This window comes from Gastrolobium bilobum, unplaced genomic scaffold, assembly GCF_033153095.1.
Source record: "Gastrolobium bilobum isolate Gb01-03AN ecotype WA unplaced genomic scaffold, APGP_CSIRO_Gbil_v1 utg97418, whole genome shotgun sequence".
NCBI classification, from domain to species: Eukaryota; Viridiplantae; Streptophyta; class Magnoliopsida; order Fabales; family Fabaceae; genus Gastrolobium; species Gastrolobium bilobum.
In genome coordinates, this window is record NW_026899183.1 from 28,046 (window position 1) to 44,711 (window position 16,666).

General features: G+C 33.3%; 1 protein-coding gene across 1 annotated transcript; it reads left to right on the forward strand.

Annotated features, from left to right (window-relative positions):
- The first annotated feature begins 8,730 nt into the window (after positions 1 to 8,730).
- On the forward strand, positions 8,731 to 12,994 carry LOC133288015 (uncharacterized). The gene is made up of 6 exons (XM_061485706.1): positions 8,731 to 9,127; positions 9,263 to 9,797; positions 9,903 to 10,114; positions 10,353 to 10,553; positions 10,873 to 12,201; positions 12,930 to 12,994. The coding sequence occupies exons 1-6, from the start codon at positions 8,731 to 8,733 to the stop codon at positions 12,992 to 12,994; spliced, it is 2,739 nt and encodes a 912-aa protein (XP_061341690.1).
- Positions 12,995 to 16,666: the final 3,672 nt, after the last annotated feature.

The following is a 16,666-nucleotide window of genomic DNA, read 5'->3' on the forward strand; positions in this document are numbered from 1 at the left end:
GACTGCATAAGCTTTTGCTATAGAATAATGTGATTACTCTGCTGTTAAATTAAAAACATAGATACTTACCAAAAATATAATAAGATTACAAACATAGAGAAATCATATTGTTCTGCTATGATGGTTTTTCTTCCATTGGGTTTGTGTGTAATGTCTATAAACTTTCTTAGCTGTATTTAATATATTATATATTATTATAAAGAAGTTTACATCCACATACTTATCATCAAACTATTAATACACAGAGATATTTATAAAATGCCACATCCAAATTTCTCACCAAATTGAAATAAAATAATAAATAAATAAAAAAACTGAATATGACACGTGAAACCACATTCTATATGTTTGTCCATTTCTTGCGATCGTTTAGCCATTTGGAATCATCGGTAGGGACAAAAAACTCTATTCCATTGATATAATGTGTTCCCTACAATAAATTATTGAATGATATTTACAAAATAATGTATAGAAATCCATCGTAAATCAGTAACCAGAATATCATGGAGTTCTTTAATAAATAGTGAGGGAGAAGCATGTGTGTCAGGGAGAAGAAATAATGGATTAAGAGAAAAGTGAAGAGGTGGGTTTTAGGAACTGATTAAACCCCTACAAGGTAATAACAATACAAAAACATACACATATATGCAACACAACTTACAAAGTGTTCAAGCGTGAAGTTGATACCAAGGTAGAGTAACTCATAAACCCCTGGCTGTCTTTCTTCGTATAATCTCTATTTTTCTGATTTTTGGAACTGATTCTCTTATTTGACTCATTTTGAGTTTATTTATGTGTCTGTGTTAGTTTATTGAATAATTCAACTAGACAGCCTTCGTTTTATATACTTTGGAGAACCTAAAATTAGAGTATTCACATATTTTGTTTATGATGTTGTAGCTGGCCTAGTTGGTGTCAAAGTTTGGTACATAAAGGTATTTAAGAAGAGACAACTGGTTTTGAAATAAATAGATGGAATGATCAGTACAAGACTTATATGATTTGGCAAGGAGAAATAAATACGTGAAATATTTATTATTAGTATCACCATCAGATTAAGTTTCAGTTAAGAAGATTAAAGTGTGGTGCTGTTAGATTATTTCATACAAAAGAGAAGGAAAAAAAAAAAGAAAAGAAGATGTTCTGGATGATGTTATAGTAGATAAGATATATGTTAGTACCTGCATCAACATATCTATATTTGAGTGGGGTCTGTGCATTTGGTGTATTTTGTATCTGATAGATTGGTTCGTTATTAAAAATATTTAAGAGTTGTAGTTCTTTAAGGACTACTTGAGTTGCTTTGTATTTTTCTGAAGTCATGTGATGATTGATAAAGTGGCCAATGTTAGTCTTAATTTCTACTTAGTTCAGTAGTAAATTTTCTATAGTTTTTGAGCTGATTTTGTCTAAGTGAAGGTAAAAGTGGGCCAAACTTAAAGGAGTAAGCCCAAGATAGTAAAGAAAGAAGTAAAAAAAAGGAATTTAACTTTTCACTAATATTTTTTACATTATAATGCAGAAAATGACACATGGCAGATGAAAAGATGAAAAGATGAAAGATGAGATGAGGTGGCAAAGTAACAACCGTTGGATACTCTTCTAATATGAAGGACAGCAATTGGCTTTAGAAAAAAAGAGAGTCTCTGTGTTAAAAGAGGAGGGAACGCATACTTTTAGAATCAGACTTTTCGTTAGATAAAAAAAGAGAGAACTCAGTTTTAGTTTAAATCTGTGTTTTTACGTTTTTCTTCGAGCGCTGAAATTTTTCCTTTAAGCTTTCTTGGAGCAACCTCATTCTTGAAGGGATTCAAGAAGAGATTTCTGCATGCAATTTCCGATCAGTAACTTCGTTCTTTAGTTTCTCTTTGATTGTACCAATTTCAGATTCAAGATTTATTGGTCTGTACCTTTACTCTTTACGATTTCTTTACTTTGTGAATGAAAATCATGCTTACTTTTGTTTCAGATTTTATTTTAGTTTTAATTTTCAACATGCATTGCTAAATTTTTTTTCTGGAATTCTGATGGAGATGATGAGTACCCATTTATAATCTGAACTATTGTGCATGTTCTTAATGTTTGAGTAGTGAATATTTCTTGGTTTAAGTTCCATGGGAATGGACTTAAAGAATATTGCATGAACTTGTATTGGAAAATTCAAGTTCATGATTTCATTAATTCAAGTTTTCTAGATTAGGAATAATCTAGGAAAGAATCTGATTACAAGTCATTAGTAAAATGATTCAAAATTAAGGGATTAATGTGAATCATTTCACAAACTGAATTTGGGAAAGTTTGGTGAGGTTCTATAAAAAGTCAGATTCCATCAATTATAGGTGCTACAACAGTTAAATCGAAGACATGCAATTTTCAGAGAAAAGTCATCAAAGTCAGAATTCTAGATTTTCTTAATATTCATTTTTACTCTTATAAACGTGTTCTTAATATAGTTTACAATTCAGAAAATCCAATTTTCATTGAAAAAGAATAACTGAAAGAAACCGAATCTCTCGTTCCCAGAGAACGATAACTCTTTCTTTTGAAAAATACAACCAACAGCCAACTTGAGGGATATCATATTGTGCAAAAGCAGGATGCAATTGGATGAGTTTTCAAAATTATGTTGAAGGAATATAAACGAATTACTTCATTCCCAGAATAAGAGCCAGGTCATGATGAATGGAATCAGCTGTGCATCAGAAGAAAATAAAGATGAATAGTGTTTAATTTGACAGAGATCACACCTAATATTGGTTATTCACTTGTCAAGAATATGTAACATCCATCCTATTGCGTGTGCACGGCAAAATAGTTGATGACTCAAATATATGTCTCTTCTCATGTTAATCCTTCCTTGCTCAAATTAAGCAGGGGACAATGTATTAATCTGAAGGAGGACCATGTTCTGGTCCCGGAATGAATTCTACTAAAAGTAAAAAAAATATAAATATAATGTCACAATTAGGAAAGCATTCTCATTTGCTTGATTTTTGATTCCAAGGTAAAAAAGGATGGTCCCTCCTTGCACAGCATGCATGTTCGAAGAGCACAGTCGAGCTCCAAATTTTCAAATAAGCCATAAGTATTCTTTCATATATAGAACTTTTATTTTAATTTTTAATTTTTTTAGCTAGAAGAAGGTTGAATTTTACTAGCATTTGAGTTTACCATCCTTTTCTTTGCGAACATGTAAATTAACAATCTTATATTATAAAGGAATTCCATTATGTGAAAACCTTGCTGACGTGTCGCACTGTGGTTCAATTTCACCATTGTGTTCACACTACAAATTTTAAAAAAGTTTCCTTTAATGGTAAATCGGTGAATATAATAAATACAAAAAAAATTATATTTTCAATGGACATGATTTGTTACTTTAAATTAATGGTCAAGATTGCTTATTCATTGATTTATAACTACTAAATCACTCTTTGTCGTTATCTTTGTTTTTTAAATCTTTATTCAGTTTAATTCAAAAACTTCACATTTTTTAAAGAATACAATTCTATTTACTCGAAAAAAAATTAATTAGTAAAAAAAAAATTATACATATCCCGACCTTTGTTCCTTATTTTCAGATTTTTAAATTTGAATCTTTTATTAACCTCTTGATTCAGTGGAATTAGGTATGAGTGTTTTGTTATTAGAAAAAACTTTTGTTTTATCCCATGAAAATCTCATTTATAACTACTAAATCACTCTTTTGTCGTCATCTCTGTTTTTTAAATAATTGATGTTGATCATGTAATCTAATCGTTTTTTTTAACCTTTATTCAGTTTAATTCAAATCTTTACGTTTTTTGAAAAAAAAAGGATATTCATTGTTATTAAAACAAATGACTGTTTTATTCCATGAAAATCTCATTTATTACTGAATCACTCTTTTGTCGTTATCTTTGTTTTTTAAATCTTTATTCAGTTTAATTCAAAAACTTCACATTTTTTAAAGAATACAATTCTATTTACTCGAAAAAAATTAATTAGTAAAAAAAAAAAATTATACATATCCCGACCTTTGTTCCTTATTTTCAGATTTTTAAATTTGAATCTTTTATTAACCTCTTGATTCAGTGGAATCAGGTATGAGTGTTTTGTTATTAGAAAAAACTTCTGTTTTATTCCATGAAAATCTCATTTATAACTACTAAATCACTCTTTTGTCGTCATCTCTGTTTTTTAAATAATTGATGTTGATCATGTAATCTAATCGTTTTTTTAACCTTTATTTAGTTTAATTCAAATCTTTACATTTTTTGAAAAAAAAAAGGATATTCATTGTTATTAAAACAAATGACTGTTTTATTCCATGAAAATCTCATTTATAACTACTGAATCACTCTTTTGTCGTTATCTTTGTTTTTTACATCTTTATTCAGTTTAATTCAAAAACTTCACATTTTTAAAAAAATACAATTCTATTTACTCGAAAAAAAATTAATTAGTAAAAATAAATAAATTATACATATCCCGACCTTTGTTCCTTATTTTCAGATTTTTAAATTTGAATCTTTTATTAACCTCTTGATTCAGTGGAATCGGGTATGAGTGTTTTGTTATTAAAACAAATTACTGTTTTATTCCCGGAAAATCTCATTTATAACTACTGAATCACTCTTTTGTCGTTATCTTTGTTTTTTAAATCTTTATTCAGTTTAATTCAAAAACTTCATATTTTTTAAAGAATACAATTCTATTTACTCGAAAAAAAATTAATTAGTAAAAAAACAAATTTATACATATCCCGACCTTTGTTCCTTATTTTCAGATTTTTAAATTTGAATCTTTTATTAACCTCTTGATTCAGTGGAATCAGGTATGAGTGTTTTGTTATTAGAAAAAACTTCTGTTTTATTCATGAAAATCTCATTTATAACTACTAAATCACTCTTTTGTCGTCATCTTTGTTTTTTAAATAATTGATGTTGATCATGTAATCTAATCTTTTTTTTTAACCTTTATTCAGTTTAATTCAAATCTTTACGTTTTTTGAAAAAAAAAAATGGGATATTCATTGTTATTGAAACAAATGACTGTTTTATTCCATGAAAATCTCATTTATAACTACTGAATCACTATTTTGTCGTTATCTTTGTTTTTTAAATCTTTATTCAGTTTAATTCAAAAACTTCACATTTTTTAAAGAATACAATTCTATTTACTCGAAAAAAAATTAATTAGGAAAAAAAAATTATACATATCCCGACCTTTGTTCCTTATTTTCAGATTTTTAAATTTGAATCTTTTATTAACCTCTTGATTCAGTGGAATCAGGTATGAGTGTTTTGTTATTAGAAAAAACTTCTATTTTATTCCATGAAAATCTCATTTATAACTACTAAATCACTCTTTTGTCTTCATCTTTGTTTTTTAAATAATTGATGTTGATCATGTAATCTAATCGTTTTTTTTAACCTTTATTCAGTTTAATTCAAATCCTTACGTTTTTTGAAAAAAAAAAGGGATATTCATTGTTATTAAAACAAATGACTGTTTTGTTCCATGAAAATCTCATTTATAACTACTGAATCACTCTTTTGTCGTTATCTTTGTTTTTTAAATCTTTATTCAGTTTAATTCAAAAACTTCACATTTTTTAAAGAAGACAATTCAAAAACTATAAATCACTCTCATTTATACAATTCCTGATACGCATTATTCTTCAACGTCGGTGATTGCTTCTCTGTTTTTTCTTCTTACACAAAATATGAGTTCAAAATATGATTTTCTGAAGGATGTTAATCCTGCCAAGGAAGACTGGAGGATTAAGGTGAAGGTGGTTCGGACTTGGAAAGTTCCTAACTTTCAGCGTAAAATTTTGGAGGACAATCTTGAAATGGTTTTATTGGATGAACAGGTTGTGTTTTGTGTTTTAAAAATCTTCCATCTTTGTTTTGATCATTTTAGTTAACGTTGTTGACATAAGTTGGCTCCATTCTTTTGTAGGGTGTTAGGATCCACGCCACTGTCAAAGGTACCTTGCAGGTGCGGAATAAAATCAACGAAGGAGAGTGCTATTTTATAAAAAAATTTGGAGTTGGATTCAATAGAGATGTGTTTAGGCCAACCAAGCATCAGTATCGTTTGTCTTTCAACTTGAGGACTGATGTTAAATCGATTGTTGTTTCTGATATTTGTGCGAGTGATTTTGATTTTGTTGATTATAACATCATTGAGAAAGAAACGTCTGACTCCCCTTATTTAGTCGGTAATAGATTCTTCCTCACTATTATCCTTTTTTTAATTATTGCGGGTTTTATTTTTTTCCCATACTCTTTGCTGCCTTTTTTTAATTTTTAAACGTCATTGGTTTATTCTGTATCATGACTATTTCCTTATTTTTAAACTCTTTGCGGTTATAGTTTTGTGTTTTTAATGTTTTGTCACGAGTAATCTTATTCTGTATCATTATTTTTTTCATTAACTGTGTTTTTTATGTTTCTGTATTCATTTTTTATTATTGCATAATTTTTTTCACAAATTCTTTGCTGCGTTTTTTTTGTAGACGTCATTGGTTTAATCTCAGGAATTGGGAAAGTTTGTGATCGTGTGGTTTCTGGTAGGAAGACAAAAATGGTGGTGTTGGAGCTTGACGACCTGAGGTACTTACAAATGTTTAGTTAAATGAATTATTTTTGTCCAGCTCTGTTAGCTTATATTTTACGCGTATTAACGTTGTCCAGCTCTGTTAGCTTATATTTTACTCTATTTTCTGCCTCCACCAATTCCATGTAAGATTATTGCTTGGGTTATCTCATTCAACAATGACTAACAATCCTTGATTTATTAATCTTTTTTAAACATACAACATTTCTCAAATGACCAGTAAACAGAATGAGTTTAGCTGCAACAGGTGCTCTCTTGATGATATAACTAACAATAGGTGAAAAGAAATTAACTTCAATGTCTATTTTTTTTTTTTTTGTACACTATTTTCTTTTGTAAATACATTCTCATATTCTAATGGTTGTACAACAACATATGAGTTTTATTATTATATCGGCACTAGCTTGCAATTAGATTTCCTTCTCTTATTCAACTGATAACTTTATTTAGATCACTATCCTTAGGAAAGTTGGCATTATAATGTTGGCACCTCATTTACATTTTTGGTATTGTGTAGAAAATCTATCTCCATTGACTCCCTCATGCGTTAGCAGGTAATTGACATCTGCTGTTTGATTGTTTAAATTTCATATTGAGCAGTTTTTTTAACTGCTTCATATGTTGTATAATATTTTTTTCCAACTAATCAGTATTTACACAAACACAAACCATTTGATATCCAATATTTCTTCCTCAATTGCTAGAGACTATCTTCATTCTCATCCCACACAAGGTAATCTTTTCAATAAGCTACCATTTTCTACAACACACGTTATTTTAATTTTGTGAAATAAAATGTAAAATTTATATTGGTTGCCGTTAAGTTTTTATTTTATTTTATTTTTTCTTAGAAAGCAAAAATGCTAGATCAAGGCGGAAAGGTATCATGTTCCAAAAGAAGACTTCTAAGCAATATGTCAAGATAAATAATATACCAAAGATGCTTGACTTGACAGGTAATTCGTCTTTGATTGATTTTACTACAACCATGAATTATAAGAGGATAATATATGTAATGTATTAACTATTTTTTCACTTACCATTATTTCGACTATATTATTTATTCCGCATTGGACTTTTTCATATAGGGATTGATGTGAACAGTGAGAATTCAGTGCTTTCAACCGTTACTGCGTTCAGTGATGAAAGCTATATATCACGGTATCATTATACCTGTGAATACTTTTTTGGGAACACTATGTTGTAATTAAATATTTTTACATGCACCTCCCTCGTTGACGTCATATAAATTCATTAAAGCCTTTTTTTTTATCTGTGACATACAATGTAGTTCCCCATATGATAACGGTACAAGTACGACTTCAGCTGATTTGGATCAACAAAGTGAGTTTAAACACATGTCACTGTTTGTATTGGATTTTTAAAATGCAAGCACGAATGCTTCTATACGAATGGTAACTGGAAAAAAATAATAGCAAATTAATTATTTTGAGCGTTGTTTATTCTCTAAATTTATTATTTCTAATTTTCCATTGTTTAATTGCAAATTAAATGTCTGAATGATAAATGTTATACTCACCGATTTTTTACATAGCATATTCAAGAATGGAATTCCTTTATAATATAAGATTTGCAGTTCCACCAGTACTGAAGATATGCTTGATCCTGAAATTATCCGATTATTGAAGGAGATGTTCGATAAGCACAACAGTATAGCTCTGTCTTTCAGGTACGCTAGAGACCGTTATAAGGAAGATGACTTTAATGGTGTAAAGTTGAGGCTTATTCGAAGGCGTGGTAGTGATGGAAGAGTTTATAATCTTCCGACAGCATCCGAAGTGGCAGCTTTTATTGTTGGAGATATAAACAGTGCTATGGGCGATAAGGATATATTATTGAAACACAAGATAGAGAGTATTGCAGCGCATCAATGTGAAGCATCCATTATATCTTGGCTTGCAGTATCCATTGTTATTTCCATACGGTGAAGACGGTTATCGTGATGATTTCCAGCGTACTGTATCCAGTGGTAGGAAAAATGCAAGAGCCATGATCAGCATGAAGGAATTTTTTTCGTTTAGACTTCAGATGCGATCTGGAGAATAAAAAATTCTACATCGATCAAGGAAACTTTTCTAACAATTTCTGGTTGATGCATACACTATGATTGAGTTTGAACGGCTTAATTTCATTCGATATAACCAGAGTCATCTGAGAGCTGAGTTGTACAAAAATATAAAACATTCATTAGATAGCGGTGAAGATGCAGCACTGAGCAATGGAAAATGTATCATTATACCTTCTTCATTCACAGGTGGACCTAGATATATGGCTGAAAATTGTAAAGATGCTTTCGCAATTTGCCGTTGGGCTGGATATCCTCTTCTTTTTATAACAATTACCTGCAATCCTAAGTGGCCAGAAATTACACGATTTGTTAGGGCCAGACAGCTGAACCCTGAAGATCGGCCTGATATTCTATGCAGAGTCTTCAAGTTCAAATTGGACCAGTTGCTACGTGATTTAAAAAAGGAAAATATTCTTGGCAGAGTCATTGCATGTAAGTATATTATAAACTTGATACTCTTTTTGTTAACTGGATTTTATACAAAAAAGTTTACGTCATGCATTGAATCTTTCTATAACGTTGTTGTATCCTTATTATTACTTATGTTATATTCTTTGAATGTAACAGATGTTTGTACAATCGAATTCCAAAAGCGCGGACTACCTCATGCTCATATTCTTCTATTCTTGAACCCTTCAAGCAAAGTTGAAAGTGCTCTTGATATTGATAAATTGATTTCAGCGGAGATACCTGACAAGGAAACGAATCCTACGCTGTTTATGGCTGTCACGAGTTACATGATACATGGTCCATGTGGTCCTGAATATTACAAATCTCCTTGCATGAAGGACGGACGGTGTTCAAAAATATTTCCAAAAAACTTCTGCTCCCGTACTTTTATTGACGATGATGGATTTCCTCATTATAAGAGAAGAAATGATGGGAGAGTTGTGAACAAAAATGGTGTTGAACTTGATAATCGTTATGTTGTGCCCTATAATGCACACCTTCTTTTAAAGTACCAGGATCATATCAACGTTGAATATACTTGCCAGAGAAGTGCCATTAAATATCTTTTTAAATACATCCACAAAGGGAATGACAGAGTGACAGCTGCCATAAATCATTCGGACGATGAAATAAAAATATTTTATGACTGCAGGTACTAAAAATAATCTTCATTGTGTTTTGCTTTCCTACAAAAATGGCACAATTTTTTTGCGAAATTATTAACTTAAATGTGCACCGATTTATTTATTTATGATAGGTATGTCTCCGCATGTGAAGCAGCTTGGAGAATATTTGGATTTGACATTCATTCGAGATATCCCCCTGTTCAGAGATTGCCATTTCACTTGCCTAATGAAAAGAACATTATTTTCAGTGATAATGATTCGTTGTATGATGTAAAGACAAGGGCGGAGTCTAGACTGTCAATTTTTGAGTCTTGGATGGATGCAAATAAAAAATATCTAGAAGGTAGGCATCTAACTTATGGAGAGTACCCGACTGAATTTGTTTTCAAAGAAAAAACGCATGAATGGAATCCGAGAAAAAAAGGATTTTCCATTGGAAGGATAAATCTCTGCCAATAATGGAGAATATTCATATCTTCGCACCTTGCTTAATTTTCAAAGAGGTTGCACCAGTTATGAAGATCTTAGAACGATCAATGGCGTGGTTTTTCCTACATTTAAGGATGCGTGCTATTCTTTAGGACTTCTGGATGATGACAATGAGTACATTGATGCAATTAAGGAGGCAAGTTCCTGGGGATCTGCTGCTTATCTTAGATGTCTGTTTGCTCTGTTGTTATTTGCCAACTCAATGAACAGACCTGAAAAAGTTTGGGAAGAGTGTTGGAAATTTTTATCTGACGACGTTGTTTATCGGCATAGGAAAAGAATAGGACGTCAAGGTACGTGTTATAATAATATTTCATACAATTTTTTTTTTGTTTAACCGAAATCAGCATATGCTGCCTTAGTACTTATTAGCTTTTTTTGCCCGTATTCAGCAAATGTTGCTTTAGTGCTTATTTTGTTTTTTTTTTTTTGCCCGCATTCAGCAAATGATGCTTTAGTACTTATTTCGCTCTCTTTTCTTTCTTCGATTACTTTATCTTTGTTAATTTTTTAATTTTTTTTTCCTTTGAATTTTATGCTTTGTCAGATGCAATTCTTATAGAAGAGTCTATAAAAAACATAACTCTTGAAGAAATTGATAAGGTACTGCAGACAATGAGAAATGCCTCTCTGATTATCCGTCAATGCCACGCATCAATAGTGAAACTTTGCTTGATATGCAAAATCAATTAGTGTTGGATGAATTAATGTATGACAGATTTGCTTTGGAAGAGGAGCATAAAAGACTATTTAATTCCCTCACTGATGAGCAGAAAGCTGTTTATGATAAAATTGTTTCAGCAGTTACGGCAGGTAATGGAGGGTTATTTTTCCTATACGGGTTCGGTGGTACAGGAAAAACATTTATTTGGAATACTCTTTCAGCATCTATTAGATCAAAAGCTGGAATCGTACTTAATGTTGCTTCTAGCGGAATTTCTTCCCTTCTGCTTCCTGGAGGACGAACAGCGCATTCTAGATTTCGTATTCCTATTCAAATCAATGAAGATTCAACGTGTAATATAAGGCCGAAATCTACTATAGCTGAGTTGTTGTCAAAAACAAAGTTAATCATTTGGGATGAAGCTCCAATGGTACATAGATTTTGCTTTGAGGCTCTGGATAGGACACTGAGAGATGTTCTTAGAATTTCTGATACAAGCTATGTTGATATGCCATTTGGTGGAAAAGTTGTTGTTCTAGGAGGTGACTTTCGGCAAATATTACCTGTCATTCCTCATGGCAGCAGACAAGATATAGTTCATGCAACCATCAATTCTTCTCATCTATGGTCCAATTGTCATTTATTAACTTTGACCAAGAACATGCGTCTTAATTCTAGAAGTAGCACTCACAATTTAGAGGAAATAAAAGAATTTTCTGAGTGGCTACTTAAAGTTGGGGATGGTAATCTTGGAGATGATGTTGATGGAGAATCTATTCTAACAATTCCAGATGAATTGTTGATTAGAGAATCGGAAGATCCGTTGTCGGATATGGTTAATTTTGTTTATCCGAATCTCTTGGATAATATTTTGGATCAGACCTTATTTAAAGAACGTGTTATTCTAACTCCTAAATTGTCCGATGTTGCTATGCTAAATGAGCACCTAATGTCTATGATTCCTGGTGAAGAAAGGACTTTTTTGAGTTCGGATAAAATTCTTAAGCAAGGTGGGACTTCCTCTGTTGAGGATGATGAAATCACCCCTGAGATCTTAAATACATTATCATGCTCAGGGATTCCTGATAATAAATTAATCTTGAAAGTTAAAGTTCCAGTAATGCTATTAAGAAATATTGATCAGTCGAGAGGTTTATGCAATGGCACGAGATTGCTTATTACAAAATTAGGGAATCATGTTGTTGAGGCAATTGTACTTACAGGAAGCAATATAGGGGAAACTATGTTAATCCCTAGAATGACGATGAGCCCATCGAGTCATACATTTCCTGTAAATTTCCAAAGAAGACAATTCCCCCTGATTGTATCGTTTGCCATGACTATTAACAAGAGTCAAGGACAATCACTTTCACATGTTGCAATTTATCTCCCTAAGCTTGTCTTCACTCATGGGCAATTATATGTGGCACTGTCTAGAGTAAAGAGTAAGCATGGATTGAAGATATTGATACTTGATGAAAATGGTTGCGTTACGAATAGTACCCTTAATATAGTTTACAAGGAAGTATTTCAAAGACTGCTATAGTATATTGGGTTCTTTCTTCAAAGATATAACTTCGTTGTATGGTACAGGTAAAGACAAAAAAAATGACTGTTTATTCGTGTCTCTTTTCCTTATCTATCTTCAAAGATATGACCTTTATTATCATATTTTCTTTCCTATTTTTAATGTAACAATGAATGACTGTTTTGTTATTTAAAAAAATGACTGTTTGGGACCTTTGAAATACTGACAAAATGAGTTCGGCCCGGAGGGCCGACCCACCATGCGAAACAAACCAATTTTTTTTCCTGTGCATCAGCACGGGTAATTCACTAGTTTTATTCTAAGCAAAGATTAGAGAGATGTTTGTGTGAACCTTTACTGTTTATGTAGCTTACTTGTTTTGTTTTGTTATCAATTCTGTTACACGGTTGTTAGGAGGCGTGGCATATAATGGAACCTGAAATGTGTAATGAGTTTTTTCATCAATTGAATATACAGTTCTTGCTTGTATTCTCTTTGTTCTCTCATTGTTCATCTTGTTCCTTCTCGAGATTTCCAATTAGGATCTGCAATCCTAACATTGGTGCTTTCATCTCTTCGGAGCTCAACAAGAAGTCAACATGCGTGTTCAAGATTTGGCTGATGAATTCGGTCAATTCCAGCTTTGCTTCGATCGTAGCTTGGAGGATTTGCAAGCTAGGGTTGAGCAACGGTTTACCGAACATCAGAATCAGTTCACCAATTTCAATTTGCAACTTCAGGAAATACATGCAGTGGTGGTAGGTACCAATGTTCATACACATGGTGCACACTCATCGGCTGGTACTGATTTGGGTGGCGCATCTCATCAACGTTTTGCTCCTGATGATCCTCGCTCCCTGATGAAGTCTATTCGCATGGAGTTACCTGTTTTCAATGGCACTGATCCCAATAGCTGGATTTTTTGTGCAGAACTTTATTTTGGGTTGCAACAGGTTCCTGAACCGTTAAAAGTCCGATTGGCGGGAATGCGCATGGAAGGTTTAGCAGGTCCTTGGTTTCAGTGGCTCTTCAATGGTGATTCGATTCAGTCTTGGGAACAACTGAAATTGGCAATTCGCCAGCGCTTTGGAGGTACAGCTTACACTGATTTGCGGGGTGTGTTCTCGAAATTGACTCAGGATGGGAGTTTGAATGACTACATTCAGAATTTTGAGGCCTTGATAAATCAGGTCACTGATTTTTCTGATGAAGTTCTTATGAGCTTCCTTGTTTCTGGATTGCTTCATGATCTTCGCCGAGCTATTCAACTGCATTCTCCTACGTCTCTTCACCAGGCAATGCAGCTAGCAATCACCTATGATGCTCATTTTGTGGAATTGCGGTCATCTTTTCAATCACCAGGGAGTAAGAAGAGCTTTGTTAAGAGCTCTTATACAGTGGAGCAACCAAAGCCTCTGACTGCTCTTTTGCCAAGTCAGAAACCTGTTTTACCTGCCTTACCATCCAATGCACCTTTCAAAAAGCTGAGTAATGAAGAACTGCGTAGGAGGAGGGAATTGGGGCTATGCTACACTTGTGATGACAAGTGAAATTCTCGTCATAAGTGTCCATCCAAAATGTTTTTAATGGTGGGGGATTTTGAAGACTTTGCTGATGAATCTGATGAGCAGATTGTGTGGCAGCCTGAGGTGGAGCCGAAGTAACACATGAAGCTGCCCTCCATTCCTTGAAAGGTGACAAGAATCCTCGAGCTCTTCAATTTCGAGTGAAATTTATAAGAACCTGCACCGTTAATTAAGGAAGTTAATTAATTAATTATGAGAAATTAGGAAATAATTCCATAATTGACCCTAATAATTATTATAAAGCTTAAATAATTATGGTAAGTGTTTTATCATGCTGAAAGTCGCTTTTCTGACGAAAAGTGCAGATACCGGTTCTGCTACTCCGTATAAATGCGTACCGATGAAGTATCCCGGAAAATTATGAAAAGTGTGTATATGTCACTAGAATAATATATAGGACTTGTAAAACAAGTTTCAAGTCAAAATAATGAGAACTGGTGCTAGAACTGATACTGGGTATGGAAAAGTGCGTACCGGAAAGGTGCTGCGAAAAATAAAATAAAAATATGAAAAATCTTAGAAAAATGAGTAGATTCAGAATCTTAAGTTTGGGATTAAAATGCTAAGCGTAGCTATTAGTGCTAATACTGTGTGTTTTAACTTAAACCGCCTATATATACTCATTTTTGCACAAAATCCTAGGCTTATTTCAGTTGCTGCGTGAACCTTGGAGGCTGACCAACTCCTCTTACTGTTCCATTGCCTTCCCTTCCCCATTTCTTGAGCCAAGGAGCCATTTCCTTCATGAAATCTTCTCCTAAACACTTGGTGTGAGTGAGAGTTACCATTGGGAGTGTGTTGCTGACCTTGTTGCTAAGTTTGGGTGTCTGTTTTGAGGGGTTTTGAGGGTTGTGTTCTTGAGCTTTGTTGAAGGAGCTCTTATTCTAGTATAGTTAGCTCCAAGGAGTGGCCTTTGGTGTGAAAGAACCTCTCTTGAACATCATTTTCGTGGGTTCTGTCTAGCTTGACGTTGGGAGCAGCAAGTGAGCTTAAATAGAACTTGTGGTTCTGTTTTGAAGCCCTTGGGTAAGCACCATCACTTTGATCATGAGTTTTAATGGGTAAAAGTGGAGTCTTGTCATGTTTAATGAGTGAAACAAGTAACCAACACGTATATGAACCTTTAGATGCTTAAAAACGTGTCCTTGGACGTTTAGAAGTGTTAAAAACACAACATTTAATGGATATCTTCGCGAAATGCAGAATCTGCATTCTGCCGTGAAATATCCGGATATTGATATCCGGATATGGGGTCTTGTGATATCTGAATATGGGATATCCGGATATGATATCCGGATATGGCCCGACAAATATTCGGATATTCTGGGTTTTCGAGAACAGTAACGGTACTGTTCATACAGAACTGAGTTTTGGGTTTGTAGACCCTAGATTGTGGAAGTTGAACTTCTGTAATGATTAAGTTAAGTCAGAATCAAGGGATTAAGGGCTTGGGGCTTTGTGAGAAGCCTTAAGACTTGGAACGCAAAGGAAAGGCGTTGTCTTTATATCGTATGCTTGTAGAGTATAGATATTGATGTTGTTATTGGTCTTAATAGATTGTGATTGTGCTGTGTGTGGACCTTGAGCTTGTGTGGACTCTTGGCTTGGATAGCTAGCTTGCAAGGTAAGCTTTCGTGTCCTCGGTTTAGCCATTGTTTGTTCCACCATGTCCCATGGGGGGATGGTTATATGCATGATGTGTTTTCATATATTGTTTTACTGAGATGCTATTGAACTGTTAAGTGCAAATGCTATACGATATGTATGTGGTGTTCCGCCTAGACAGGAAGCCATGGGGTGGTCCTGTGGGCGGGTACAGCATGGGCGTGTACTTATGTGGGTAATAGATGTATTCCTGCATTTCTCTTATCAGTAGAATAGTTATAACACACATGACATGAATATCTGTTGCATTGCACTGATTTTGGAACTGATATTAAATTAATGCTTTTAGAACTTATATTGCACATGTAAGTGAGCTTGGGGTGGAAGATCCTTGAGGACCCCTTGTCTTACTGAGATTTCTGTTTAGAGATCTCACCCCACCTTTGGGGCACCATTTCAGGTTCAGGTAATGCGGGGGTTGAGACCTCTAGCGGTAGGAGGCCAGAGCTTAGCTGATTGCATGCTATTATGATGATTTTGCTGGATGCTGACATTGCTTTATCTTTACTGTCATGTTATTTGATTTGAGACTGCTGTTGGGCGTTGTTGCATTATTTGGTGAGCATGGAGGTTGTCCATGCCATATTGACTTGACTTTATATTTTTAGTTGTTTCGAGTTGTATAATTGTATCAGGATTATGTCCGGACTACGTGTTGTAGATCCGTGACTTAGATACTCACTTATTTATTTATGAGGTATTTCAGTTAGCTGTCTATTTGCAATTTACATACAGGCAATATTTTGAAAATGAATTAGGTAATTCAACTTGGTAATGATAATGACGTCATAATTGAACAGAAAAAGATATTCCGCAAATTTTAATTAAGTGTGGCTTAATACGATGACATGTTAACAAACCGGGTTAACATGGGGTGTTGCATTTTATGGTATCAGAGTACTTTCTAGGGAAAAGCCTGTACATATTGCAATAACTTAGGATGTTTGGTTACGAGTATGTCTT

Bases quoted from the DNA above. Each gene is read 5' to 3' on its own strand.
- LOC133288015 (XM_061485706.1), top strand. From the start codon at position 8,731: ATGATTGAGTTTGAACGGCTTAATTTCATTCGATATAACCAGAGTCAT. The intron at 10,554-10,872 runs GTACGTGTTATA...AAGGTACTGCAG, and splicing joins GAAAAGAATAGGACGTCAAG to ACAATGAGAAATGCCTCTCT. The intron at 12,202-12,929 runs GTCATACATTTC...TTGAATATACAG, and splicing joins AATGACGATGAGCCCATCGA to TTCTTGCTTGTATTCTCTTT.